General features: G+C 22.1%; 9 protein-coding genes across 9 annotated transcripts; 5 read left to right on the plus strand and 4 right to left on the minus strand. All coding sequences in view use genetic code 6, as the record gives it.

The window, feature by feature from the left end:
- Positions 1 to 283: 283 nt before the first annotated feature.
- TTHERM_00532160 (hypothetical protein) lies at positions 284 to 1,504 on the minus strand (the record flags this gene model as incomplete). Its single annotated transcript, XM_001024339.2, has 3 exons — positions 284 to 853; positions 911 to 965; positions 1,050 to 1,504. 3 exons carry the CDS (start codon positions 1,502 to 1,504, stop codon positions 284 to 286), a joined length of 1,080 nt encoding a protein of 359 aa, XP_001024339.2.
- Positions 1,505 to 3,025: 1,521 nt separating this feature from the next.
- TTHERM_00532170 (phospholipase B-like protein) lies at positions 3,026 to 5,045 on the plus strand (the record flags this gene model as incomplete). Its single annotated transcript, XM_001024340.3, has 7 exons — positions 3,026 to 3,615; positions 3,666 to 3,762; positions 3,860 to 3,990; positions 4,043 to 4,242; positions 4,308 to 4,417; positions 4,532 to 4,771; positions 4,827 to 5,045. 7 exons carry the CDS (start codon positions 3,026 to 3,028, stop codon positions 5,043 to 5,045), a joined length of 1,587 nt encoding a protein of 528 aa, XP_001024340.2.
- A 469-nt stretch (positions 5,046 to 5,514) lies between these two features.
- On the plus strand, positions 5,515 to 7,770 carry TTHERM_00532180 (kelch motif protein; the record flags this gene model as incomplete). The annotated part of the gene is made up of 7 exons (XM_001024341.1): positions 5,515 to 5,732; positions 5,859 to 6,144; positions 6,202 to 6,445; positions 6,504 to 6,604; positions 6,663 to 6,789; positions 6,845 to 7,244; positions 7,473 to 7,770. 7 exons carry the CDS (start codon positions 5,515 to 5,517, stop codon positions 7,768 to 7,770), a joined length of 1,674 nt encoding a protein of 557 aa, XP_001024341.1.
- A 377-nt stretch (positions 7,771 to 8,147) lies between these two features.
- TTHERM_00532190 (S-phase kinase-associated protein, putative) lies at positions 8,148 to 8,918 on the plus strand (the record flags this gene model as incomplete). Its single annotated transcript, XM_001024342.1, has 2 exons — positions 8,148 to 8,275; positions 8,450 to 8,918. 2 exons carry the CDS (start codon positions 8,148 to 8,150, stop codon positions 8,916 to 8,918), a joined length of 597 nt encoding a protein of 198 aa, XP_001024342.1.
- Positions 8,919 to 9,910: 992 nt separating this feature from the next.
- Positions 9,911 to 13,748, minus strand: TTHERM_00532200 (cyclic nucleotide-binding domain protein; the record flags this gene model as incomplete). Its single annotated transcript, XM_001024343.2, has 6 exons — positions 9,911 to 11,485; positions 11,541 to 12,120; positions 12,189 to 12,349; positions 12,401 to 12,492; positions 12,706 to 12,895; positions 13,170 to 13,748. 6 exons carry the CDS (start codon positions 13,746 to 13,748, stop codon positions 9,911 to 9,913), a joined length of 3,177 nt encoding a protein of 1,058 aa, XP_001024343.2.
- Positions 13,749 to 15,702: 1,954 nt separating this feature from the next.
- TTHERM_00532210 (hypothetical protein) lies at positions 15,703 to 16,362 on the minus strand (the record flags this gene model as incomplete). The annotated part of the gene is made up of 1 exon (XM_001024344.1): positions 15,703 to 16,362. The coding sequence occupies one exon, from the start codon at positions 16,360 to 16,362 to the stop codon at positions 15,703 to 15,705; it is 660 nt and encodes a 219-aa protein (XP_001024344.1).
- Positions 16,363 to 17,732: 1,370 nt separating this feature from the next.
- Positions 17,733 to 21,880, plus strand: TTHERM_00532220 (leucyl-tRNA synthetase protein; the record flags this gene model as incomplete). Its single annotated transcript, XM_001024345.3, has 12 exons — positions 17,733 to 18,033; positions 18,152 to 18,229; positions 18,328 to 18,413; positions 18,466 to 18,603; positions 19,192 to 19,506; positions 19,616 to 20,041; positions 20,097 to 20,233; positions 20,297 to 20,456; positions 20,688 to 21,104; positions 21,158 to 21,248; positions 21,314 to 21,645; positions 21,707 to 21,880. The coding sequence occupies 12 exons, from the start codon at positions 17,733 to 17,735 to the stop codon at positions 21,878 to 21,880; spliced, it is 2,655 nt and encodes an 884-aa protein (XP_001024345.3).
- Positions 21,881 to 23,070: 1,190 nt separating this feature from the next.
- On the plus strand, positions 23,071 to 24,951 carry TTHERM_00532230 (hypothetical protein; the record flags this gene model as incomplete). Its single annotated transcript, XM_001024346.2, has 6 exons — positions 23,071 to 23,569; positions 23,643 to 23,842; positions 23,904 to 23,985; positions 24,145 to 24,210; positions 24,304 to 24,403; positions 24,456 to 24,951. The coding sequence occupies 6 exons, from the start codon at positions 23,071 to 23,073 to the stop codon at positions 24,949 to 24,951; spliced, it is 1,443 nt and encodes a 480-aa protein (XP_001024346.2).
- An 880-nt stretch (positions 24,952 to 25,831) lies between these two features.
- On the minus strand, positions 25,832 to 27,369 carry TTHERM_00532240 (MATE efflux family protein; the record flags this gene model as incomplete). The annotated part of the gene is made up of 2 exons (XM_001024347.1): positions 25,832 to 27,165; positions 27,219 to 27,369. The coding sequence occupies 2 exons, from the start codon at positions 27,367 to 27,369 to the stop codon at positions 25,832 to 25,834; spliced, it is 1,485 nt and encodes a 494-aa protein (XP_001024347.1).
- Positions 27,370 to 27,553: the final 184 nt, after the last annotated feature.

Raw genomic sequence — 27,553 nt, forward strand, 5'->3', positions numbered from 1 at the left:
ATTTCATATAGAATATCTTAAAAACTCTAATTCAACAAATAAATAAAATATCTAAAGTACTCTTCAAATTGTTTATATAAGATCAATCATAAATAAATAAAACATATATTTTGTTATATAAAATCAATCATAAAAAAACATATATTTTGTAATTAATTGCAATAAAAAAATAAATAAATGTTGTTCTAGAATATTTTTACTTTGCATAAATCAAATTAATTTTAATAAAAATTAGATGTTAACTTTACAATTTGAGACAGATAAATTATTTTACAATTCAAATTCAAAGTTATTGCTTATTATTTTTAATTTTATTAATACGAGCAGAAGAATGATTTATTAAATTTTGAATATCCTAAAATTATTTTTGAATGCTTTGATTATTCATTATGTTTTCGAATCTTTACTATTTCATATCAATTTTTACACTTGCATACTTTTTCAATTTGCAAGGACTGCGGTTTATTGCAGAAAAATCATACTTTGCTAATTCTCCTACTTCCTCTTTTTTTCTCTCTCTTATCTCGTGCTTTTTAATCACTATATCAGCAAAATCTTATGTAGTATCTTAAGAGATAATAATTTGTTGTTTAGATCTTTTTTCTTTAATATTTTTTATAGGTTAATTATTTAATAAAATATTTTGGCTCAGTTTTCGAATAGAAGAAATTGTTTTAGGTTCTATATTTTATTCTAAGGTTTATTCTAGCTTAGCAGTTAGAGGTGATTCGCACTTTAAATTGACACTTTCCTACGATTCTGAGTAACCTTTTTTTAGTTTTAAAGGTTCAGGTGATTCTATAAAATTATTTTAGTAGTCTTGATATGAAATTTTTCTTGAATATTTTTAACTCTAATTTAAAATATTATATCCTTGACTCATACTCTATTCGATCATAGAATTATTTACCTATTATTAGTTTGCTTACATACTTCTATATTAATGTTTAAGTTTTTCTAAACACCTATTAATTGATATTTTAAATTATTTTATTTCATTTTTTTAGCTCTCTTTTAGACATTCCAATTAATATTCTTGAATTTTTTACTTTTGTCTTTGTGACAATGGTTCAGATTTTATCTTCTCATTATTTTGTTAAATTTTTTTGTCTAAAAGGAAATTAATTTCATTTAATTATTTGATTTTAGGTATGTCTACTTTTGAAGGTTTATTTAATAGAAATTCGAAGTATTTGTGAAGATTTTAGTTATCAGTATTATTCTTTTTTAATGTCGATGAATTTATCTTATTAAGAGAAATACTATTTTCAGATTTTTATTTATTAATCTGCTCATTTATTTCTTAAGTATTTTCTTAGATTTAATAATCTAATTTAGAACAATTAAATTCGAGATTGTCATTTTTCTAATTCTAACTCTATAAAGGAAATTAAAGAGTATTTTAATTGATTGGTCTATGATAAATCAGCTAATTATATTTATTATTTAATTATCTTCTCATTTAAAATATTGTTTGACAGGTTGCATCACTTTGAAAACACATCTTTTCTCGTTATTTATTTAAATGAGAGGTTGATGTTGTTTCTGAAATTTAAGATTAAGGTAAATTAAAAGAGCTATTTGAACTTATATTTGTAGAAAAACTCCTATTACTCTTAGGTGTTAAAATATAATCATTGCTCTGATTTTGTCGCGTTTTGGAAAAACTCAATCCTCTTTACTAATATTATACAAGCTTACTTTGTTTATATGGAGCTATTTCATATAAATTCTGATTATTCAAATGATTTTTTTCTTAAATACCTAAGCAAGAGCTTTAATTCTATATGTTTTCAATAGGTATTAAAGTATTTTAAAATACTTAGCTTTAAGTATATTAATCTTAATCTAAATTTGGCTATAATTTTTGTTGATTTTTCTTCTTAAAAACTATTTTTTTTTTACAATTTAGTTTATAATTAATAGGTCTCTCACTTTTTATTATCATTTTTGAATCTTTTGTTAAGTAACCTGATTAAATAAGTGATTCATCATGTATGATACTATTTTAGGAATCTTAAAAAAAATCATTATCGTCTTACTAATTAATCATTTATTATCACAAATCTAAAACTTTTATAATTGTTTTTTTCTTTTATTTGTTTATTAATTCTAAATCAATGAGAACATATATTAAAATAAAAATTTGATATTAGCATATCTTAATCCATTAGCATTTCATGAAAATATTAATTAATAAATCTTAAATGAAAGCTAATTTAACAATGCAGCTATTTTAAATTACTCTTTTTGATATGTAAATTAATCTAAAGTTTTCAAAGAGTTTACAAAAATTTTTTGATAAAATTCAAATAAAAGAAAAGAGTCAAATTAAGTATCTCTTTTAGCAAATTTATAAATACTGTATTTCCATATTAATTAAAAAATACTCTTTCCTTCAATTAAAAAAATTCTAATTTTTAGTGATCTATTTTTTATATTTATCATTGTCCATTTCATCATCTCAATCTGAATCTTGTACTTATATATATATAATTTTGATCTATTTTTGATATAGTTTAATTAATTTAAAGTAAATATTTTGATAAATACTATCTGTAATATGTTTGACTCAAGTAAATTATTATTTTAACAAAATCTTTGCTTTGATAAATTGAAGCCTAATAATAACTCTGAAAATTTCACTTATTTTTTTTGATGATTAATAATTTATATTTTTGTATTTAATGTTAAAAATCAACAATTTTATAAAATAAATTAATTATGTTTGTTTTATTTAAAATAAAGTAAAATAAATATTTTTTTGATATGCAAATTTAAATTAAAGAAAATACTTTCTGTAAGCAAAAAAAAATATCTGATAATCAAATTCATAGTTATTATCTATTTATTTTTGCAATTTTTTAATTTACCAACAAAATACACTTTTCTTGCATATTCTTATATCATTATTAATGAATGATATTCCAAAAGCTTAACCTAAACTTGAAAGGAAAAGAGATTGCAAAATTTAGTAAAAGATTTTTATTATTATTAAATAGTGTAATTAGCAATTAAGGTTAAAATGAAATAAATGTCAGTTTAAGTTTTTTTGTTACTGTTATCGTTAGGCATTACTTTTTCTGCTCACCATATAGAAATTTCTCCTATAGTTGGTGAAAGAGTCACTGCTTTTTCTTTGGTTGATAACAAAACTGTTGCAAAGGCATTTTATACAAATGCTCTTAACACAACTGGTTGGACAATCCTGTCAATAGAAACAAGTAAACATTTTTCTGATAGAGATTAACTATATCATGCTGGCTATTTAGAAGGTTATCTTACATATGACCTTATCAATTATGCATACTATAATTTCTTAAATACTGTGTTAAATGGATAAGAGTTAAACGAATTATAGCAGTAATTTATAACAAATCAAACATAATGGATTGAAGGATAATTATAATAAAACAATCAAACAAGCCAAGGATATTGGGGTTTAGTTGGTAGCTTAATGTCTCAATTAAATGGAACTTATGATGGTTATGTTGATGCCATGAGGAAGAATCAATAGCAATAAAATATCTTATCATTCAATCAATTTTATTACCTAACAAATATGGGCGATCTTGAAGATATATAAAATGCTGTGCTAAAGACTAACAAAACTGAGTAAATGAGTAATATGAATTCTATAAATTTATTTATTTAATATTAATTAGAAAAAATTGTGATGCTTATGTAAAATTAACTCATAATGATCTCGTTTGTGCCCACAGTACTTTCAACATTTATTCTTTAATGCTTCGTGTTTACAAAGTAATTTAAAAAATTTTTTTAACAATGCATTTTGTAGCTTTTAATATTTCAATACATATTAATCAGCCTTTAACTTTCAATTAAATATTAAAAACAGGCTTACAAATTTGAATTCCACAATAAAGATGTAAAAGCTTCATTTTAGGCATTTTCAAGTAGACCAGGAGATTTAGAGAGTAAAGATGACTTCTATATTTTAAATAATGGAGTTGTTGTAATGGAGACTAGGTACTAAAAAAATTAAATTTATTTTAAATTAATAAAATTTACAAAAAAATAGTTTAAATAATTATAATAAATCCAACTACGATTATCTTCACTATGACAGTGTTCCATGCTGGATGAGAGTTAATTTAGCAAATAGATTATCATCAAACGGTAGTGAATGGGCTTAGGTGTTCTCTAATTATAGGAGTGGAACTCACAATAACTAATGGATTGTTGTTGATTATAACTAATGGAGAGCAGGAAGTAGAAAAAGTAATTAATTAATTTATTTAAAATCGTAATCTTGAAGTAAAATTAATATATTTTAATGAATACAGATATTGTTTGGATGGTTGAAGAATCTTTTTATTTATACAAACCTATTGATGTCACTTACCAACTTTTCTCTTAAGGATATGTAGCAAGTTATAATGTGCCCTTTAATCAAGTAAGATTATATTATATTTTTTTAGTATTAAAACATTTTAACATAACTATCTTTATTTTGTTATTCGAGTTTAAAAAATAATTAAAATAATATTTTTGTTTTATACTTGAAAAGGAAATATTCAACATCACTATGTATTAGTAAGGGTATGGATTCAATTATACTAATGATCCTAGAGCTATCGAATTTGCTTAATATTCTAAGAATGTTAGTACTACTAAAGATGTCATGAAATTAATTAGATTGAATCATAATGCTACAGGAGATCCATCAGATGCTATAGCTCCAAGATTTGATTTATTAAATTAAGGAGCTTACACATATGGTGCTATTGATGCCAAAGTTACAAATGATGTAATTAAGTTATATTTTACTATTTTATCCTTAATTTATTTATTTTATAACACAGAAATTATTATAAGTCCTACAAAGCTTTATGATTAGTTCCCCAACCAATGATGGATTACCTTATTTCAGCTGGAATAATTGGAATTCAGTACCTCATTAAGGAATGCCTGATAACTATAATTTTGATTGGATTAACTATAACTACAACAACTAAAATTACACTTTTGTAGAGCATAGTTCATCAAATCAAATTAAAAATCTAAGAGTTGAATCTTATTGATATTAAATTTATATTATAAAAATGATAAATATTTATAAATTAAATCTATATTCCATAAATTTTTGATTAGTTTTAAATCCAATCATTAATTAATTCGTTTTTGATTATTGAAACTTGATTAATATTCAACACAAATTCATGGAAACTGATAAAAATCTATAATTCAGTAAATAGCAAGCAAAAGCTTTTATTGTAGATATTCTTAATTTTAAGATATAACCAAACATCAAATGAACTAATAAATACTACTACTATCTAGTTTTTGTTTCAAGCTTTAGATTTTCTTTATAAAAAAATAACTATTATAATTAAGAGATAAGACTTTCAAGTGCTTTGCATGTATTTATGTACCCTCAGTTATATATTTTAAGTGTTAATTATCTTTAATATATATCAAAAAAAAAAAAAAATCACTAAAAACTTATCAGATTTTATAAATTCCATTATTATTAGGCTAAGATAGGATAAAATGAAAAAATAGCAAAATAGAGTAGACTCTGCTCACTTCAGAGAAGGTGAAAGAAATAAATCTGTAGATAATAACTCTGAATATAGCAAAGCAAAATATGCTGATTAGCCTATCTAATAATTATAATAAAATTTAGATACAAAGTGGAGCGAAATTAAAATATTTAATAAAAATATTTGTCGCAGAAGCTATCACTCTGGAGTCAGTCATGAAGATAGGTATTTATTTATAAATGGTTTTCTTTATTTTTTAAGTAAATGCTTTGAGGTATTGAATGAATGCTTCTTTTTATTGATAATATAAAGTTAAGTAAAAAATATCTATTTCTATATTTAATACGATAGGATGTACATTTATGGTGGATATGAAGTAAATGAAGGAATATTGGGAGATTTTTATGAAATGATGATTAAAAATAATTAAGTATTTTAATGGTAAAAAGTTAATTTGTCAAAGTATGGACCTAATAATGATAAACCCTTAACTCCTGGTCCTTTGATGAGACATACAGCTGTAACTTACAAAGATAAAATGTACATTTACGGAGGTAATTAGCAATCTTTAAAGCCTTCTAGTTAACTTTGGTCATTTGACTTTAATGAAGACGAGTGGCAAATAGTTAAGCCTAACGTAAATATTTAGCTGCTTTTAATAAAATTTAAATAAATAAATTCTATATTTTTTAAGGGAGAGCAGGCTCCTCCTTCATTAGATTCTCATGCTGCCGCAGTAGATGAAATAAATCATGCTATGTATATTTTTGGTGGTTTTTCTGATAGCCAAAAAGATGGAGGTTACTAAAATAAGGTTTGGAAATTTAGTTTTGAGAGTCAATAATGGGATTTATTGGGTGAGAACTCTGAAACTAAACCATGTAAGCGTGCTGGATCAAGTATCACACTCTATGATAATATTTTGTATATGTTTGGAGGTAAAGTACCTTTTTTTATTACTTAAAGCGAAAATAATTTTAATTAAATAACTCACAGGGACTATAGTTGATGCAAAGTATAATGATATGTGGTCTTTTGATTTATAAACATAATAATGGGAGCATATTAAGTAAGAAAAAGAAGATTTAGTACCCGAAGTAATAAATTAATAGTAAACAAATATTATAAAATAAAGCATTTTATTTATATAAATAGACTAGAAATGGACATTCTCTCCTAACTTATAAAGATAAATTAATTTTATTTGGAGGTATTCATGATATTACTCATGAAAAGAATGACATGTATGTTTTTAATGTGAGAACTAAAAAATGGAGTTTAAGTATTTATTTTTAATTTATTTAATTAAATTGTATGAAAATATTTTTTTTTTAAAGTTGATGACAATACTTCACATAATTAAAGCAGTTTGAATGATGATATCTTAGCAATTGAATAAAGCTTTTCAAATGGATTTTAAAATGAACAATCATTTAAAGATTAAAACAAGAAAATCCATTCTGAAGTTAACTAGCAAAGCCATAATGTTCGTACTAAAACTAAAAATTCTTCTTTAGAACGAATTAAAGCAACAAATAGTGAAAAGCATAATCTATCAAATAGTTCTCGCATAATAAAACAAAGTATGAAAAAATAAAATGACAGCATTGGCTCAAAAGAAGAATCGCACACTGTCAATAATTAGATGGAAGAAAATAGAAAAAAAAGAATCTAAATGAAAAAAATGAATTTACTTTCTGAATTTGAATTAAACGAATCAGAAAAGAGTATAATCAGGTAAAAAAATTCAATTTTCTATAAAATAATTTTGATAACGATTATTTATAATATACTGTGTTGCTTTCCAAGTGTTTTTTTAAGAATTATAAAAATTTTACAAATACTCAAAGTTTCAGATAAAAATGTAAGCTTAATTGAAAAGTTAAGTTGATATTGCTTCTTATTTTATTAAAATAAATTAAATTGTGTAAACTTTAAATTTAATCTTTATTTATACTTAAATAGACCAGTAAGTCCTACTACAGAAAATATGAAGAATAGTATATAAACAGTTGGTAATCCCTTAGGTAAAACAAAGTATTCACTAAGAATTCTAGATAGCTCCTTGACTAGAACATAGCTTGGAGGAAATAGTGAGCAAAGATAAAATAAAATGATAGGTAGACGCCCTTGTGCAAGAGATGGTCATTCTGCTGTGATTTGTGATAATTTTTGCTATATTTTTGGAGGTGATCGTCATATGATGTCATATAATGATTTATTTTGTGTTGATTTAGATAAAATAATGGAATCTTTGTCTTGATATTTAAATCTAAATAGCTTTAGGATTGCAATAAAAAATATGTTTTTTATTGAATTTTAAGCTTTAAAATCATATTATCAAAATAAATCAATTTTTTGGTTTAAAATAAAAAATTGATTGATATTCACTTTTATATTTATTTATTTATCTTTTCGTTTATATATTTGATATTTTAACATTATTAATTGTTTATATCTAATAACGAATATTATTTGATAGAAATTCACTTAGAAATGAATACATATATACAATGCAATGCAATACAATACAATACAAGAAATAGATTCATAAATATATAAAAAAATTGATTTAAAAAAATATATTTAATAAATAATCAAATAATTTCTTAATAAAAAATAATAAATAGAGCTTTTAAAATGGAGGAAAGTAATACAATTAAAATTAGAAGTAGTGATGGGCAAATTGTAGAGTTTAAAAATGAATTTAAGAGCCTTTCTAAATTAGTTAGCATGACTGAAGATAGCGATGAAATTACTACAGACATGTAAATTTTTAATAGAAATGTTTTCAATATTTGTAAAAAAAATATGTTGGGATTATGTTTTTGCAAAGCAAAAATGAGAAAATCATTGAATATTTTTCATACATCTATCTTAAATAATTAAGAGTTAAACATTTAAGTAAAATATTTTTTAATTTATATTTTTTTAATATATAGTTCATTTGATGTCTTGCAAGTTATAAAAAAATTTTGTGAGGTTCATGATTACAAGCCAAGCAGCATCGATTTCAAATCACCATTAAAAAGTGATAAATTAAGTGATAACATAGACTCAAAGTCTTATAGCATCATGAAAGACTATTATGGAATTAAACCAGAATAAGCTGAAAAACTGAAACCCCTCATATATGCTGCTTATCACTTAGATTTTGAAAAATTCAAAGAAATATGCTTAGTAACTCTTGGTTGTCCATTTTATGTAGGCGATACAGATTAAGAAATAGAAAGATTTAAACAAAAATGGGATATTAATGAAATTACCCCTGAAGAGGAAAGAGTAATTATGGAGAATAATAAGCCAATATTTGATCATATTAATGAAACATTTGAGAAAAAAATGTAATAGGAGGAATAAAAATATTTGCAATCATTCTAAGAATAAAACGCTAACAATAACTCTAATTGATAAATTCTTTTCGCTTTTTTCTATATTAAATTCCATAAAATCAATAAAACTTTCCAAACACATAAATTTATGCAGACTTTGTTTTTAAATTATTTTTTATTAAAAATTACTTATTATAAATTGAAAAAAAATAGGGTAAAATGTTTTATTTAATATTAAATGCATTTTAATTTTTTAATTTACTATTTCTGTTCCTATCTATTTTTAATTTTTTTGTTTTTCATTAATATTTTTTAATAAAAATTTTTTATATTTTAAAATTTCATAGAATAAAAAAATATAACAAATTTAACAACATCTTATATTTGTTGCTATAAGAAGTAAATAGTATACATTATTATTTTTTATATAAAAATCAAACCTTAAAATACTAATCTAAAGTATATATATTTTTATATATTTATGAATATAAGAATGCTAGCTTTTTATTTAAAGAAACTTAAAAATTACAAATAGAATTAAATTAAAAACATTTAAATAGGCTATGAATGAAATTAAATAAAGGTTTATATTATTTAACCTTGAGATAAGGTATAAAATATTCTTTTTATATTCAGAATAAAAAAGTATATTAAAATATAAAAAGAATCAATAAAAAAGATAAAAAATTAAAATTTTAATTTAATTTAATGCTGATAAAATAAATAAATATAATTAATAATTAAATGAGAAAGAAATAAAGAAATTAAATATTTTTTTTTTATGAATAGTTTAAATTTGTAATTGTTTAAATTGATGGGAAATAATTCTAATCTTTTGAAGAGTTTTATATGTTTATTTATGAAACTATTATTATTATTTTTTATAATAATAGAAAAACCAGAACTTTTTATCTTGTTTTTTTAATAAAAATATTTATTAATTTAAATTTTAAATATCCTTTTTTAAAAATTGAAAATTTTAAAATAAATTATTTAATAATTAATTAAAGAATTTAATTTATAAATTTCGAGAATTTTCAATAGAAATTTTATAAAATAAATATATTAAATTCATTTTTATTATATACATTTCATTTATTATTCTAAATTTTAAACGTTAATTTATCCAATATTTAATGAACAAAACTCTTCATTATTTTAATTTTTTAATCTTGGAGATATTTGTATTTGCTACCTAGCTATTTACATTATTTACTCCATGTTTCTGTCAACATAAGAATGAACAGGAAGATCTGATTTTCTTCCTGCCCTTTGATATATTCTTTTATTTATATTGGAGCCACTCTTTACCATAATTTCATTTTATTCCATTATTTTTTAATTTTCTTTCCAAAACTTTTTAGGAATATTTGAGAGAATTTCAGGGTGAGTAGGTAATTACTTCAGTGGGCTCACATGTTTGATATAGTGATTGCCCTAATCAAATTTATTCAATTTATGTTTTTCAATAAGTGAAGATAAAATTTCTTTTTTTATTGGTGATAAATCGTAGTATATCTTTTAATTTTTATCTTAAATATCATTATTTCTTATAGTTTATTACTTTTCCAGTGATTCATCAATTTAGACTTAGCTTCTAACTCTATCATTTTTTTTGGCTTTGCCTAAGGGAGATTTGAAAATAGCTTTTAAATTAATCTTTTTGTTTTGCAGAGTTTAAGTCTAAAGTGAGTATTCATCTTTTTGTTATTTACTGTTTTATTAGAACAAGTTAGTTTGAGTATCTAAATCGGTATTAAATTAAACCATCAATATTGGATTGCCATTTTAATCAAATATATTTCCTTTTTTTTAGCTATTATAGTCGAAAGCTTTAAAGTTAGTTATTGATTTAGAAGGTTATTATTTATATACACTCTAATTCTAATTTAAAGCTCTTTATGAAGCTGAGTGAAAATTATCAGAACAATCCTATTGACCAGAATTTAATTTAATCAATTAGGGAGACAAGTTAGCTTTTGAAATTTATTTTTTAAAAATAGGAGAAGTATATTCGGAGTTAAGTACCTTTGATTATAAACGATTAAGTGATATATTTTTTCTTTCTGTTTGAGATTATTATTAATGATCTTCACAAAGATCTGAGAAAATTTCTTAATTTAATCGTGCTTATGAAAGTTATCTTTTATTTGGAGAAACTAGGTAACTCTCCATTTTAAACAGCCTAGGTGAGTTTTTGTTGGAATTTGGCATAGTCTTTGTATTATATTTATAAGATGTAGGTAACATTTCAATCTCTTCTAGAGTATTTTAACTTTAAAGAGGGATATAAATGTTAGAGTGGCTATTACTGTTAACAGCTATTTTATTATTATTGTCAAAGACGAGTGAGGAAAATTATTAAGACATTCCTCTTCCAGTATTAGATTTTTCTATTAAAATATTGCTTTTATGTCTTAGAAAAGGAGATTTTAAATCTCTTTAGCTCTTAGGTGTATTACCGGTTGTCTAATAAATACTTTTCTATGAAAACTTAAATGTTTAATCAAATCTATCATTGCTTTAAATCTTTCCTTGTACTTTTTTAATAAGTGTCTTTCTTTCTTACTCTGCTATTTCTTTTAAAGAATTCTCTTCTATTAGTTTCTATAATTAGGAATACTTCTAAATCAGTGTCATAAAATTCTAATAAAGAATAAAAATTATTTTTAGAATTTAAAAAAATCTAAAATTAATTTACAGTTGAATTAATTGCATATATTTATGCTTGCTATGAGAGAACTTTAGCTTTGCTTTCCCTTTTAGCAATTTTTTGCAATATTTCTTCCTATCCAAAATAAGAATTTTGTGTGAGTATTTTCAGCTATATTCTTTTTTTTAATATTAAGTTATGCTTTAAAGGAGATACTTCTTTGTTCTTTTTTTTTATTAATGGTGATTAGATTTAGCTCGATGAGCTGATTAATGGAATAATTATTTATTAATTCTTATTTGTGACTGTTGTTGTATCTTAATTAGCCTCAATATCTATTAATTTAGAAATTTCAACGTCACCATTTTTAATAAAATAAATATTTTCAACCAAATCTGATTCTTAAAAAACCACATCTCCTCTGATGAACTATTTAAGCAAAGAAGATTGAATCATTTTCATAATAATATAGTCTGGAATATCTTAGAAGAATGAAAAAGACTTAAAAAAATCTATTGATTCCTAAAGTTCAGAAGCCTTATATTTAGCCAATATTGATTAGATTCCTTCTTTTGTAATTTCAATAATGCAACATTCTGACTCAGTAAATATAATTGGCTTTCTAGAACTAAAAAAAAAAAAACAATGAGATAAATTAATAAAATATTCTACCAAAAAAAAATTTGATTTAATTACAATTAATTATTATCTAATCTTATATCTCCAAAACAATCACCAGGTAAGTATCTTTTTATCGTAGTATATTTCTCTTGATCTTCAAAAATATCAGTATTACTTTATTAAAATTCTTAAATTTAAAAGCCACTATCAATATCATCTGCTAAATTATTAGCACACTAATATTTATTAAAATTTAATATATTTAAAGTTTAAAAAATTTAAATTACAATAATATTCTAATCTTAACTTTCAGAGTTATCATTTATAACTTTTTCCTTTTAAACTAAGCTTCCCCTCAAAACAATATAAAAAGCTTCTTCTTTATAATAAAATAATCAAAAATTTATAATCTATTTAATAAATTGATATCTTGTAATTATTTTTAAATAAATAAATAAATAATTTTTAAAACAAAATGTTTTTTTATTTCATTTAGCATATTAATTTAAATTTTAGGCATATAATTTAATGAGTTTTTCGCTGTTTCTAGAAAAAAAATATATAAAAAGCTCAAATGTATAACAAATTTTACCTATTTTTTATATTATTCTATTTGGATTATACATCATCAGCTTGAATTAATTGAAAATTTCTTGGCTAATATTGTCTTTTTCTAAATTTTTTAAACATTCCTCAAGTACTTAGAATTAGTAGGCGAATTTTCTAAAGTAAGCCAATTCCATTTTAGTTTTATGACTCTTTTTAGCTATCCTGATAATCCACTATAAAAATTATAATAATTAATATTAGCCAACAAATATTTGTTATTAGAACAAAAATACAAAGGAAATAGTTAGCGAATTTGCTGAACATAATTATTTTTTAAGTAAGTAAGAACTTTCAGAATAAAGCAAGCTTTAAATTTGCATATCTAACAAATGTTATATTTTAAAACCCGCTAATCTGATAAAATTAATAATACTTGTAAATAATTTGAATATTCGATTGTATTTTTGTTTACATTTCATTTAAATCCTTTAAATAAAAAAAGTCTACATTGACATCTTCTTCAGAACTAAAATCTATAACTTGTTTTTCAATCAAAAGCTAAAGTTTATTTTTGTTTGGACTTGAAACTTCATCGTTACCTTCGTTTTAATATGCTTATAGCTTCTATATGGATTGGAATTACTATTACACAAGCTCTTAACATATGATAGAATTTTATTTTTGAAAAGTTAATTATCTCTCTGGCGATGTAATTTGATTAAAGGATTATGGAAGTTAATCTTAACTATTTTATCTTTTGGTAATTGGTACAACAAGAGGCTTTAATTTTAATTGGAAGTGATTCTTATTTTGCTTGATAGGTTAGAAAAATGCCTAGCCATCCTTTTAAGATAGAGGAGGAGGAGAAAATAATGTGATTTTCTCATTATTACTATTTTCATTACTAGATTTATTTATTGCACTCTAATCTTAAAAACTAAACATGGTTGTATTTTTGGTTTCTAATCTTGATTAGTGATACTCTTATTCATCACTAATCTACTTAGCTTGATTGATAACTAATTTAAATGTTTCTTTGTTTTGATTTTATAGAGCTCTATCAGCTGATTGATATTCTCGATTCATTTTTAAAAATAACTAACTTCGATAAAGGTTTTAAAATACTAAGTTAATCAAAAGTAATCACTTTTTATCAAGTGATTTGTGTGTTTATTAATTTATATAGCTTTAAATAACTTTATGGTAAGTATCTTTTAAAGTTTTAATATCATATTTTAATTAAATTCTTTCTTCTTCTTTTTTTAATTGCTCCTCAAAACTAAATTTTGTTAAAATTGAGGGGTTGCTGAATTACTTTTTTTGCCCTTACTCTAACTACTTTTAGTAACAAACATATTTTTAATAAGATATTTCACACTATGACATCACTTTTGATTACCACTAATTATTTTGTTACAAATTTACAAAAAAATTACTTTTTTCTTCAAAATAAATTACAATTTTAGTTATGAAAACTTTTAACAAAAAAATAAAAATTTAAACATTTCTATTATTTCAAATATAGATTTGCTTTTTATTGTTAATATAATTTATGATTTTTGACTATTTTTTGATCTAAAGAAATACTATGATTTAACAATTCAACTTAAAAATTTCTTTTGCTTATTTGTTTTAATATTTAGAAAAATATAAGTATATTTATAGTAGATCAATAATAAATATTATATTTAATTACCTTAAAATTTTATAAATATTTTTGAAATTTGTTTTATTATAATATTGCAAAATATGGATTATTAGAAATATAAAATAATTTCAATAAATTGATATATTTAGATTTTAATGAAAGAACTCATTATATTCAGATATATTTTTTGAGATGTTTATGTATTTATTAAAATAATTTTAGGATAAAATTAAAATTCACAAAATGTGCTAAATAAAAAAGTGCTTTTTTAAATATTAAATATATTTTTATATGATATTTTAAGCTTCTTCAATGAATGTACTATAATCTTATGCTGTTATTATGCATTTGGTAATATATTTCTATAAAATTGATATAAATAGTTTAAAAATTTATATTTAGAAATAAATTTAATATCATATTTATTTTATTTTCAATTCTGTTACTCACAAAAATAAAAAAATTCTATATCGTTTTTTGTGTGTGTGATATTTCAGCTATTAAATTTACATATAAATAAATAAAGTAGATTAATATTGTAGAACTGATTTTTATCTAATTATTTTTTGTTATTTATTTTTTATTTCAATTAAATAAAAATTTTAATGGTTATAAATTATACTTTTTAAATATCTATATAAAGACACATTTAATGACTGTAAATAACAAAAATTCTTTTTAGAAATTAATTTTAGCAAAAAAAATATAAATAAGTAAAACTAAAAATCTGAGAGATCAAAATAGAAATAGTGTTTTTGATTTTCTTTGAATTTATAGAAAAAAAATTATTTAATTTTAATTATGAGAAGTAGTTTTTCATTTTAGAAAAGTGATAGTTTTAATTTTTTGGAAAGTATACTTAATATTTACAAAATTTATCAAAAACATGAAATAAAATTAAAATACCAAAAACAATTTTTAGATACAAATTCAAGCAAGTTAATTCAAATTACATTTTTTTTCAAAAATAAAATAGAAAGAATTAATATAGTTAATTTTTTTACAAGTGGTTTTTAATAATATAGACAGATAACTTGATTTAAGATATTAAATTAAATAAATAAATATTTGGTTTTAATAGGGAAGGAATTATAAATAAATATAAGTTATAGCGAGTCCCCTAAACATATTGGAAGAAGGTATTTTTAACTTATTTTTTAATTAGAAGGATTTAATTTTACAATTTGGTGATTATTTTTGTAGTAACTTTAATAAATGATATTTTTTAGTTGAAATGTGTAATTATTATCTTGAGATTGATTGATTATAAATAAATAGGTTTTTAATTTTAAGTCCAATTATTTAAATATTTAAGCATAGTCAAATTTGTGTAATGCAAGATTTTTATTATGAATTGTTTTATTTTTAAAAATTAAGAAAATAAATGCAAGGTCAGTAACTTTATTCTGAAGTATTACTCTTTGAATATTATTATAATATTATTGGTCGTTTAAAAGAAGATCTTTTTAAGTATATTTTACTTTCATTAAATTTTAAATCTGCGCTTTTACTTGATTCAATATTTTCATCTGATGAAAATAAAGGCTAAGAGCTAGCCCTTGTTTCTATATCTTATTAAGAGTGACAAATTTTAGGAGTCAGAAATCTTTCTGATTGAATTTCATCTTAGCTTAGTAAACCACTACGCACTCTTTGATAATAATTGTTTTATAATTCCAAAGGATCAGCTAGTCTGATTCCTAATTAATCTAGTTATTCGTATATTTAACGTTCTAAATCTGTAATCATAACATCATCAATAGGTTCGTTTTAAAGAATATTTAAATTTTGTTCCCCGTTTTACCCTATTTTCACCAATTTGTGAGCATTCTTATTTATTATTGTATTAGCAAATATATTCCTTTTTAAAGTGGCTTTACAATTACACTAGTCTTGAATTTAATTAGTAGTTTGCTCTTAAGTTTCATCTAGTTCATTATTTTTATCATTTTAATTTTCTATATTACGAACAAAAGAGTTTTATCTTTCAAAATTCTGAGGCTCTAGATTCAATAAGCGAGTAAGAATACTATTTTTTTTTTAGTTTATCATTTTTAATTAATTATATTTGCTAGTAATATGAAGCAAATTTATTTATTGGTCTTTAATAACTATAATTTATTATTTGCCTCTATTTTATTTAATTATAATCTTATAATATGTATGAGTATGTTTATATATTTTTTTGCCTAATTTTACTTAAATTTAATTTAATTTTACTTACTTACTTATTTATGTTTTTAATTTTTTTTAATTTTTTTTTTTTTTAGAAATTATAGATTTTGGTTTAATCAAAAAGAAAAATTAAATAAGGATAAGATGAATATAATCTTAATATTAGAAAAAAAAGTCAGATACATGATAAATTAAATTACTGTAATTAGGACATATTATTACACCACATAACTTGAAAAAAAAATAATTAAGAGTAATTCTAAATTTCTTTTAAATTATTGTTATAAATTTCATAATTTAAAATTGTTTTAAATTACAAAGGTAAATAATCAGATAAAATTTATTTTATGAATATTTATTGTCTTTAAACAAATTAGTAATTATATTTTTGGTTTAAAAAATAATTATTTTATTAAATCAACTAGAACTATAAACAAAATAGAAAGATCATAAACTTTACAATAACAAATCCATAGCTAAAACTATAAAAAAACTTAAATGACCTAAATAATAATAGTAACAGAAGTATTTTCCTATCAAAAAGTAAAGGACTTTTAATAGTAAAAAATAATTTATTACCTATTTTTATTCGATGATAGATTGATCAAGTGGAAAATAACAAATATTTTTGGCATATCAAAGTAAGATATCAAAATTAAAATTTACAATCAAAATTTGTAATTTCTTCTTTTTTATATAATATCTATTTGATCTAACCTTTCAAACAAGATTTTAATATTACTGAATGCATTCTTATTCTTTTAAATCTTGGAGAATTTTATTTTAATTATCATTTTTTGATTTACATTTTTAAAAATATTTCTATCTTTAGATATTCCTAGAATACTTTTTTAAATTTGAGCTGGCTAACTTTTGAGGAAAGAGGTCTTAATTTAGAAAACAGAAAAAAAACATGAAATTTAAATGTGCAAAAATATCTCAAAAATTATCAAAAATAATTATTTGCATTTTTATCATCAAAAAAGTGTGTTTAACTTAATAATTTGAAATATTTTTGTTTTATTTGTACTTTATTGCAAATAATTTGTGATAACTAACGTAATTACTTCTATTTTAATATAGTTACTAACAGCAATATTTACCTCATAAAATTTAATTTATTTGTTTGTTTACTAAGTCTTTCTACCTTTCTAGAATAGTATGATTAGATAATTTTAAAGATATTTTAAGATATTAATAATTCCTTTTTCTTATAAGACTTATTTAATCTAAACATCATTTTGAAAATGTTAACGTAATCTATTAGAATTTTATCAAAACCGTTTTTAACAAATCAGTTAAGAACTTAAAATTTATGTTTGAAGTTAAAAAACTACTTTTCACAGTATGAATTCTCATAAATTGAGTAGAAGTGGCAGTAAAAATGGAATTAAAATATCCAATCTTCTCATAAAAAGATATCTGATACTAATTAAGAAAAATATTATGTATTATCATAATTCCCATATCCAAGTGGAAATCTCCACATGGGACACGCTAGGGTTTATTACATTTCTGACGTTATTTCCAGGTTTGAAAAAATGAAAGGTAAGACTTTATTTGGAAGGTTTTAGTGAAATCTTCATCTGTTTTTTCTTGCTTCATATCTTTACTGTATTTTTTAAATGTCATTTAGAATTATCTCAAAAAATTTATTTTTATCTAGGTAAAAATGTTATTAATCCTATGGGTTGGGATGCTTTTGGATTACCTGCAGAGAACGCTGCCATATAAAGAAATATTGGTAGATTTAAGATTGATTAATAATTTTATTTTACATTTTTATTCAATAAAACATCACTAATATTTGATAGTAATAAAATCTACTTATTAAATTTAAAGAACCTTCAGAATGGACCTATAAAAATATTTAACAAATGAAAGAATAAATGATAAAATTGGGAGTTGTTTTCGATTGGGATTTAGAAGTATTTAATAATACATAAATTTGATTTTACAGTTATTTTATAAATTTAAAAGCTCTTCACATGCAGAGAAGATTATTACAAGTGGACTTAATGGATTTTTATTTAACTTTTAAAGAATAAACTTGCTTATAAGAAAGAAGCAGAGGTCAATTGGGATCCAATCGATTAGACAGTTTTAGCTAATGAATAAGTAAGTACATTTATTTAGTAATTTAAATTATTACAAAAATAACTTAATTAGATTTTCGAAATAATTTAATTAAATAAACAAATTAACTAATTAAACTAATTTTTATAGATAATTAATTATTTATTTACAAAATTCATATTAATTTTCATAATCAAAATTTACAAATATATAATTAAAATATTTTTGAATGCTAATTATAAAAAATTTTTTTCAATCTCACTGATTTTTCCAAATTACACCAAAATTTTTGAATAGGATCATTTTAATTACATTTGTTTTTGTAGAATTAAAATATAATAATCAAAAAATTATACTTTCAAAAAAATAAATATCATGTCATTTTTGCAGAATTAGATAGTAAATCATGTTACTGCTTTTTTTTTATCAAAATACAATTAATTATTTAATAAACTTACTTAATAATAAAGACAGTTTATTTATCTTACAAGCAGATATTTATTTGCATTAAAATAGTGAGGTTTTATTACGCTATTGATATTTATTATTTGTTTAGTAATTCAATCAACACACAGATTAAAAATTATGTTTAGTTTTAAACATGTAAAAATTATTATTTTTCTTTTTTAGGTCGATGATTAGGGAAGATCGTGGAGAAGTGGAGCTAAGGTAGAAAAAAAAATGTTAAATTAATGGTTTATTAAAACTACAGAATATGGAAAAGAACTCTTCTAGGATTTAAGTGATTTAGAAGGTTGGCCTTAGGCTGTTCAAGAAATGCAGAGAGGCTGGATAGGTTTTAGTGAGGGAACTCAAATCAAATTTGAATTATTTTCCTAATAATAATAAAAATGTATTGATGAAATTGAAGTCTACACAACTCGCCCTGATACAATTTATGGAGTTACTTTCTTAGCATTAGCTTATGATCACCAACTAGCTACAGTAAAATTAATGAATGAAATTTCAATTTTTACTATTTAATTTTCAAATTAACTTGTTTGTTTGAAGTAAATTCTTTATTTTTAAAGTCAACTAATTTGATTATAAAAAGAAATTCTTAGCAGGATAAAAAGAGGAAGATCTAGCTGATTATGAAAAAATGAAAAACGAAATCAAATCTAGAAAGGATTTGGTTGTTAACAAAATTGGTTATAAAGTAAAAGATTATTATGCTGTTAACCCTTTGAGTGGCGAATAAGTTCCTATTTACCTTGTAGACTATGTTTTGAAAGATTACGGGACTGGTGCAGTAATGGGTGTTCCTGCTCATGATGACAGAGACCAAGAATTTGCTAAAAAATACTAAATACCAATTAAAGAAGTCATAAAAGAAGAAACAGACAACTAGTCAACAAAATAAGTTTTAGTCAATAGTGGAAAATTTAGCAATTTAGAAATTGCAGAAGCTAAGAAATAGATTAACGAATAATTAATTCAAATTGGAAAAGGCCATGTAACATCTAATACTAGCATGAGAGTAAAATTTTATTTTTATAAATATACTGATATAACTTTTTTTTTCTTCTTCTCAGGATTGGCTAGTATCTAGATAAAGATATTGGGGAGTTCCTATCCCTGTGATTGAATGTCCTACTTGTGGAGTTTTACCTGTCCCTGAAGATCAACTTCCTGTTATTTTACCAGAAAAATTAGGAAATCCTGTTTAATTGTAGTTAATAAAAATAAAAATTCAAAATTATATTTTTTTTTGTATTTCTGAATTAATATTTAGGAAAAATGGAAATCCATTAGCTCATATTAAAGATTTTGTGGAGTGTAAATGCCATATTTGTGGTAACAACAAGGCAAAAAGAGAAACTGATACACTTGATACATTTGTTGATTCTAGTTGGTATTTTTTAAGATTTCCAGACAGCAAAAATTCGCTCTAAGTAAATATATTTAATTTAATATTAAAATGTTACTCATTACAATTTTTATTATTATAAATTACATTTAAAAAAATCTAATTTTAGGTTGAATATAACTGTAATCAGCCTAAATTTTTAAAGATACAATATTTTTGTATGAATCTCAAAAGAATCATATGATTTTTAATTTTATTAATTTTACCCTGAGTGTTTAATATTTTTAATTACTTTTTTCTCCAATAATATGAAAAGATATTTGATAGCAATCTAATTAAATATTGGGCTCCTGTTGATTTGTATATTGGAGGTATGGAGCATGCTATTTTACATCTTTTGTATGCTCGTTTTATTCATAAATTTTTGCACAAACAACAATTTGTACCATTACATAAAGAACCATTCAAGTAGTTAATTGTCTAAGGTTTGGTTAAAAGTAAAAGCTATAGATTGAAATAAACAGGATAATACCTCTATCCTTAGGAAGCTTAAAAATACGCTGAAGATGAATTAGACATTAAAATAGAAAAAATGTCCAAATCCAAAAATAATGGAGTAAATCCGCTCGAAGAAATTGAAAAGTTTGGAGCTGACTGTTTAAGAATGACTTTACTCTTTTATGGACCTAATGAAAAGGATATTGCTTGGGATGGCAACCTTTAAAAAACGCTGGTAAGTATTTTAAGAAAATACATCTAATAAAAGAATAATTAAATTATATACAGTACTCTTATCTCAATAAGGTGTGGAATTTACACTTGAAAATACAGTCGGCTTATAAAAATGATGGTGATTTGCTCAAAAAAATGAACAAATGTAATTTGTTGCAAATTAAAATATTTACCATTCATTAATTTTATATTCCTTAATTAACATTACAGAAGAAAAAATTTCCACTTTCAAAAAAGTGTATGGATATGTCGAAAATATTCAAAATGCATTAGAAAGAAAAGATCGTTCTTTCCATGTTGCTATTGCTAGATAAATGGAATTGTATAATTTCTTAAGTGAATTGCAAGAATAGTCAGGAATCACATAGGAATTTTCTGAAATTTACGAGTATTTAATCAATTCCTTGTATCCATTTGCCCCTCACACTATGAGTGAAATAGCCGAAAATCTTTATAAAAAAGAATATTAATTTGTATGGCCTGATTTATTAGCTATTAAGAATAAGCATTTGAATGAAGATACTATCTCAGTTAAAATTAATGTAAATATTAATTCATGAATTGTTAAGCTAACATTTATAATTTTATCTAACAATTAATTAGGTTAACAATAAATTTAAAGGATAGCTAGAAATTGAATCTTCATTTATGGATTCATAAAATGACGAACAAATAATTAAAGCAATAAATGAAAGCCTAAAGCTTAATATAAGCTAATATAAAAACATAATAAAAATTAACAGAAAAAATGCATTTGTAATAAATGTCATTTAGTGAAAATATTTGTAAATATAAAAATTTGTATGGCTTAACTTAATATTTATTAAAATACTTTTTACTTTTTTAAATTGTATTAAAATTAATAAAAATAAAAAGAAGTAATAGATGGTAATTAATGCTAGAACCATTTCAATTAACCGGTTTTATTCAATATTAATTCAAATTTTAATTATTTGAATAATATAAACATTCAATTATTTTAAGAATCTTGAAATAATTTGGCTTTGAGCTAAAATGATCTCAAAAATAATTTGTAATATCCTAACAAGTAATTATTCATTCTCTAATATTTAAAAGAATACAATAAATATAAATTTACTTATAAATAAATAAAGGTAAAAATAAATTTAATTTAAAAAAAACTAATAAATTAATATGAATGCTTATTTGAATATTAATTTTTATTTTTTTTCATATTTTCAATTTTATTATTACAAAATAGTCAAATAAATAATACTATTAATGCTTACAAATATTAGCAACTTTTCAAAATTTTTTTTATTAATATTTTGATTTTTTAACAGCACTGATATAAATAATTTTATTTTTATAATTTATCAATCTCTTTTAGAGGGATTAAAGTAATTTAAATAATAATAAGTGAGATTATAAACTGAAATATTTATGTTTTACAATTAAAAATATAATATAAATATCTATCAAATAAATTAATTGAAAAAAAAGTATTATCTTATTTCAGTTTATAAATATAAAGTTTTTAAAAAATCTATCAAGATACAGAAATCTTGTAATAGCAGATTATATTTTAATTTTCCAAATGAAATTGAATTGTTATGAAGAAATAAACAAAAAAAACACAAATTAATCAAGAAAAAAAGCAAGCAGTCAAGCATTTAAGTTAAAAGATTAGATAAAATTCGTTTGAATTTAATATTAGGATATAATCATTATAATAAAAAAAATACATATAAATAAACACACAGATTTTCAATGATGCTGATTAGATTTGATATTTTCATATTATATTAAATCTTTTAAATTATTTAACAGAAAAATCAAATTATTAATATTTATTATTTGATTAAAAAGTAAGCATAACTAAAGATATTAATTTTAAAAACAAGAAAAAGGCTTTCATTTAAAAGAAGACCACAAAGCAAGCAAAGCAAAAAAACAAACAAACAAGACGAGAACATATAAACTTTTAATTATATAGGAGTTTTAAAATGAATAACTCAACATTACCTAGAGATAATTAAAAATGGTCAATTTTCTAAGTATTTTGTTGCGGAAGTAAGTCAAATAAAAAGAAGACAGCTTCTACACTGAACTCTAATAGTTAAAACAATTAACAATCCAATATTAATTAATTACCTTCTTCTTAGCCTTAGATGTTATTGAACTAATATAGCTCCTTTTAAAACTAGAATAATTAAACTCACCTTCAAATGAGAGTTGCTCCTAATAGCTTCCACTAAGAAGATATTGAAGAGTCTAGCTCTTACTCTTCTAATGTCTTGCCTAATTAGCTAGAAAATTAAAATTATTAAGAAAATCGTCAATATTATCCTTAAAATCATGTTATAAATATACAAAGTAACCGTAATCAAAACAGATAAGTCAGCACAAACCAAGAGTATTAATCAATTTAATAAATAAATAATCATAATCTTCTCGTTCCTCCTAATCGTGGAGTTTCTTAATTTCATAGGAGAACTCAAAGTGGTAATTTTATTATGAGCTAATCAATTAGCCTTTAAAATATAATTCAATAATAACAAAAAATATTTAAATACAGTTAATGTTAATATGGGAAGTTAACACATGAATAGCAACTTAAATAGTCAAATAAACCTTCAAAATCAATAATAGCATTCAGAATAAAGATTGGATACATAGAATAGTCATGCTAGCTTGTCTTCAAACTAAACTCGCTATTATACCATGTCAAATCAATATTTCAAATTGAAAACGAAATATGCTATTCATGAAGTTGATGTAATATTAAATTGTGAATAGAATTTAAATTTACTAAATATTTAATTGAATAAATATCTAGTTCGTAGAATACAGACCAACTGACAAGACATTTTAAAGCTATTTTACTTTCGATTGTCCTATTTGCTATAGACACTTTAATAGTAAAATATATTCATTAATTAATTATTTGAATTTACCTACAATCTTAAATTAAAATGTTCGTTAAAAATACTTAAACAAGCAAACAAACAAACACTCTTAATATTTTTTATTGAAAATTTCATATTTGATTAATTAGCTAATTTATAATTATTTTATAGAAATATTGAAATCTGATTGCTGTGATCATTATCTTTGCCACTATTGCTTAAGAGATATTTATAATAGTAATTAATTTTGTTTAATTAATTTAATAAATATTAAATGAAAATCTTATTAATTCAAATCTAATTTACAATTTTAATTAAATAATAATTTAGAAGCAAGAGATTGCACTAATTTTGAATATCGCTGCATGTTCTGCTAATTATCCACACCTTAATATATTGATGCTAATGATTCTGCAGATAAAATTAAAAGGTAATATAGTTAATTATGTTAATTGCAATTTATCATAAAATTAAATAAAAAGATATACAGATAGCCCATTCATCACTCCTAAAGATAACATAGTAGAAAAACCAATAAGAGGCTTACCAACTACTTCTTAATTTGACCACAATATTCATAATAACTTAATTGAATTCTAAGACGATAGCATGGACAAAGAAAACATAGACTTTAAATAAAATGAGATAAATATTATTAATAATTGTAGCTAAACTCATAACATTAATAAACCTCCTCTACCTCACCTAGTATTAAATCAAAATCTAATGGCTCCTTAAATATAATAAGTACATGAAGTATAATAAAAAAATGAAATTATTTAAAGAGAAAAGAATTCAAGTTTAATGGAAAATGAAAATGTAAATTAAAGCGCTCACAAACCTGCTGGAACCATTCCTGAATTCTAGAATAAATATCATTGTAACTACTTGCAAAACAGTAATAATTAAAGAGGATAAGGTATTTCACAGATAGCAAATCAATAGCAAATTCATTCAAATATTAGATCAATAAGATGAAAATTGTAAAAAATGATATCTATTAAATAATTCAATAAATACAACCAATCAGCCAATCAATTACTATTTGCAAAAACGGAAATTTATGAACCACTTTAACAATTATACAAATCTAAAATTTCTCTTAAATTTTTTAAAGAAGAACTTAGACATTTCAAAAAATTTCTTGAAACACCATAAAAAAAATTAATTAATTAATTTATATGCAAAAATAAATAAATAAATAAAAAAACCCCTATATTTAATTTATAATTTTAATATAACTAATATTTCCATTTTGAATTTTAACTTTTGACTATGTAATTACAATTTATATATATCTACTGGTAGTTGTCAAAAAAGGTCATTTAAATATCTATAAAATATTCTTTTATATTTATAAACTATAATTTTTCTTTTCAAATTAATAAATCTATAAACAACTTAAATCAATATAGTTTCCTTAATTTCTTATTTTTGACACTTTTTAGAATACATAAATATTTTTGGCACTTTTAAAATTACATAAATATTTTTAGCATTTTTATAGAAAATAAAGCTCGATAAATTGACCAAATTTTAATGCGCAAAGTTAGATTTAATATTGTTAATATTAGCTATTATCTTAAAATTTTGCTTGTGGCTTAAATTTGAAACACATACTTTATGTTTAAAAAATGTAATTATCTTTTCTTTAAAACTTTTTATTTTATCACTAATTTTGCATTTTCGTTAATTGCGTTGAGTAAGATAACAGAATTATTTATGACAATCAAGGTTAAATTTTTGATTTTTTTTTGAAATTCACAAAAAACAAACATAAATTAGATACAGATTTTAATTTAAGTTAATTTGAAAAATTTTTTGGGAAAATTATATTTGTCTATTTGTATTTATGTTATCAAATATTTTTTTCTAAAAATTAGTCTGATTAACAAACTGGAAGAAGCTCTGTAAGCTGATCGCTTTGATTATTTGATTCTATAATATCTTGATTTAGGATAATTATCTTATGTTACACTTCGTAATCAATTGATTTTATTACTTTCAAATATGTAATTAAGTTGATCAAATTGCAAAAACCAATAGCTAACCAAATACCACCTAACTTTAAATCTAATCCAACTCCCATAATATATATAGTGGGAATTCCTATAATTATGAAGCTAATAAATTCTGTTTTCTTTACAATTTGTTTTAATTCTATTGTCTATAGATATGCTGAAAGAAGTACTTAAGTACCATCAAAGGGGATTGTGAAAATATAAATGTATTTATAAAGGTTAATTAAATGAATAACCTATGGATCTTATGAGAAACTACCTGCCCAGAAATCTGAAAAAAGTAATAAGAAAGTTATAAATAAAGCTTCATAAATGAGTAAAATAGAAATAGTGTAAACTAAATAATGCTTAGCTCCTACGAAGTCTCTAGTAGCAAATGCTGTGCCACTGAAGCTAACTAAGGATTCATAAAGACCCATGATTCCCTTGAAAATAAGGGTATTTGTCATTTAAAAACAAACAGCAGTTACTATGTACTCATTTGAAAATTTTCCAGAGAGAATTACTGATGCATTAAAAAAGAAACATTCTATAAGTACTATTAAGAAAATTGGTTTTACATAATTTACCAAATCAATAAGATTTTTTCTTTCTTTTAAAATTAATTGAGCTAGTTCATAAATTGTTTCGCTTTATCTTGTATTCTATAATTTTTCTGGGGTATTATTATTTCTTTTTTTGTATAGAAACAGGATTAAAACTTTTATCGTGTCGTGTATGATAAAAAGTAATCCTGCTTAGTGAATTCCAACTTCAGAGATATTTTGGAATATTTCACAGAAAATTGTAGTTATTACAAAAGAAGCAGTTTAGAAATAAGCAAATGGTCCAAACACTTTCATTCCAAGCAGCTAAGAGCGTTAATATTCATATATTAAAAATGCTATTTTACTCACAAATATATACATGAGGCCTATTTTTGACATATCAATAGTATCTTATTCATAGCTTAGCAACTTAAAAAAGTATTCAAAGCATAAAAGTAAAAAGGCAATAATAGCAATTCCTAAAATGCAAGTAAAGACTATACATTAGTATAATAAAAAATTGAAATTTTTTGATTTGCTAGCACTTTAAGAGGCATCAAACTAAGAGTAAAGAATTTTTAAGCCCATTGAAAAAGCAATTATTATAGGATCAAATGTTATAATCAAAACTGTGCATGCTAAACCTATATTAAATTAAAATTTCATTTATATTGTTAACAAAGTTAATGGTTTTTACTTATTCCATTTTATTGTAAGGAGGCATCTTTAGAATTAAGAGATAAGTAGTGTATAATAACTAAATAAATTAAGTTATTAAATAAACAGGATACTGTGTTGTAGCAGGCACTAACAACTAATTCTTTGACTTTTTTTAAATCAACAATCATCTTTAAATCTTTTTAATAATTTTGTAATTATAAATTTTTTAGTGAGCTGGTTGATTTTTAATATAAACAAATAAGTAAAATTGTATTTTATATATCAAATTTGATCTGGTAAAAATCCTGTTATGTTATTTTATCTCTGAAGTTGACAAATTTAATTTTTAAACTGAAAAAATCTTTTATAGCA

Source organism: Tetrahymena thermophila (genome assembly GCF_000189635.1).
Source record: "Tetrahymena thermophila SB210 genomic scaffold scf_8254385, whole genome shotgun sequence".
NCBI lineage: Eukaryota > Ciliophora > Oligohymenophorea > Hymenostomatida > Tetrahymenidae > Tetrahymena > Tetrahymena thermophila.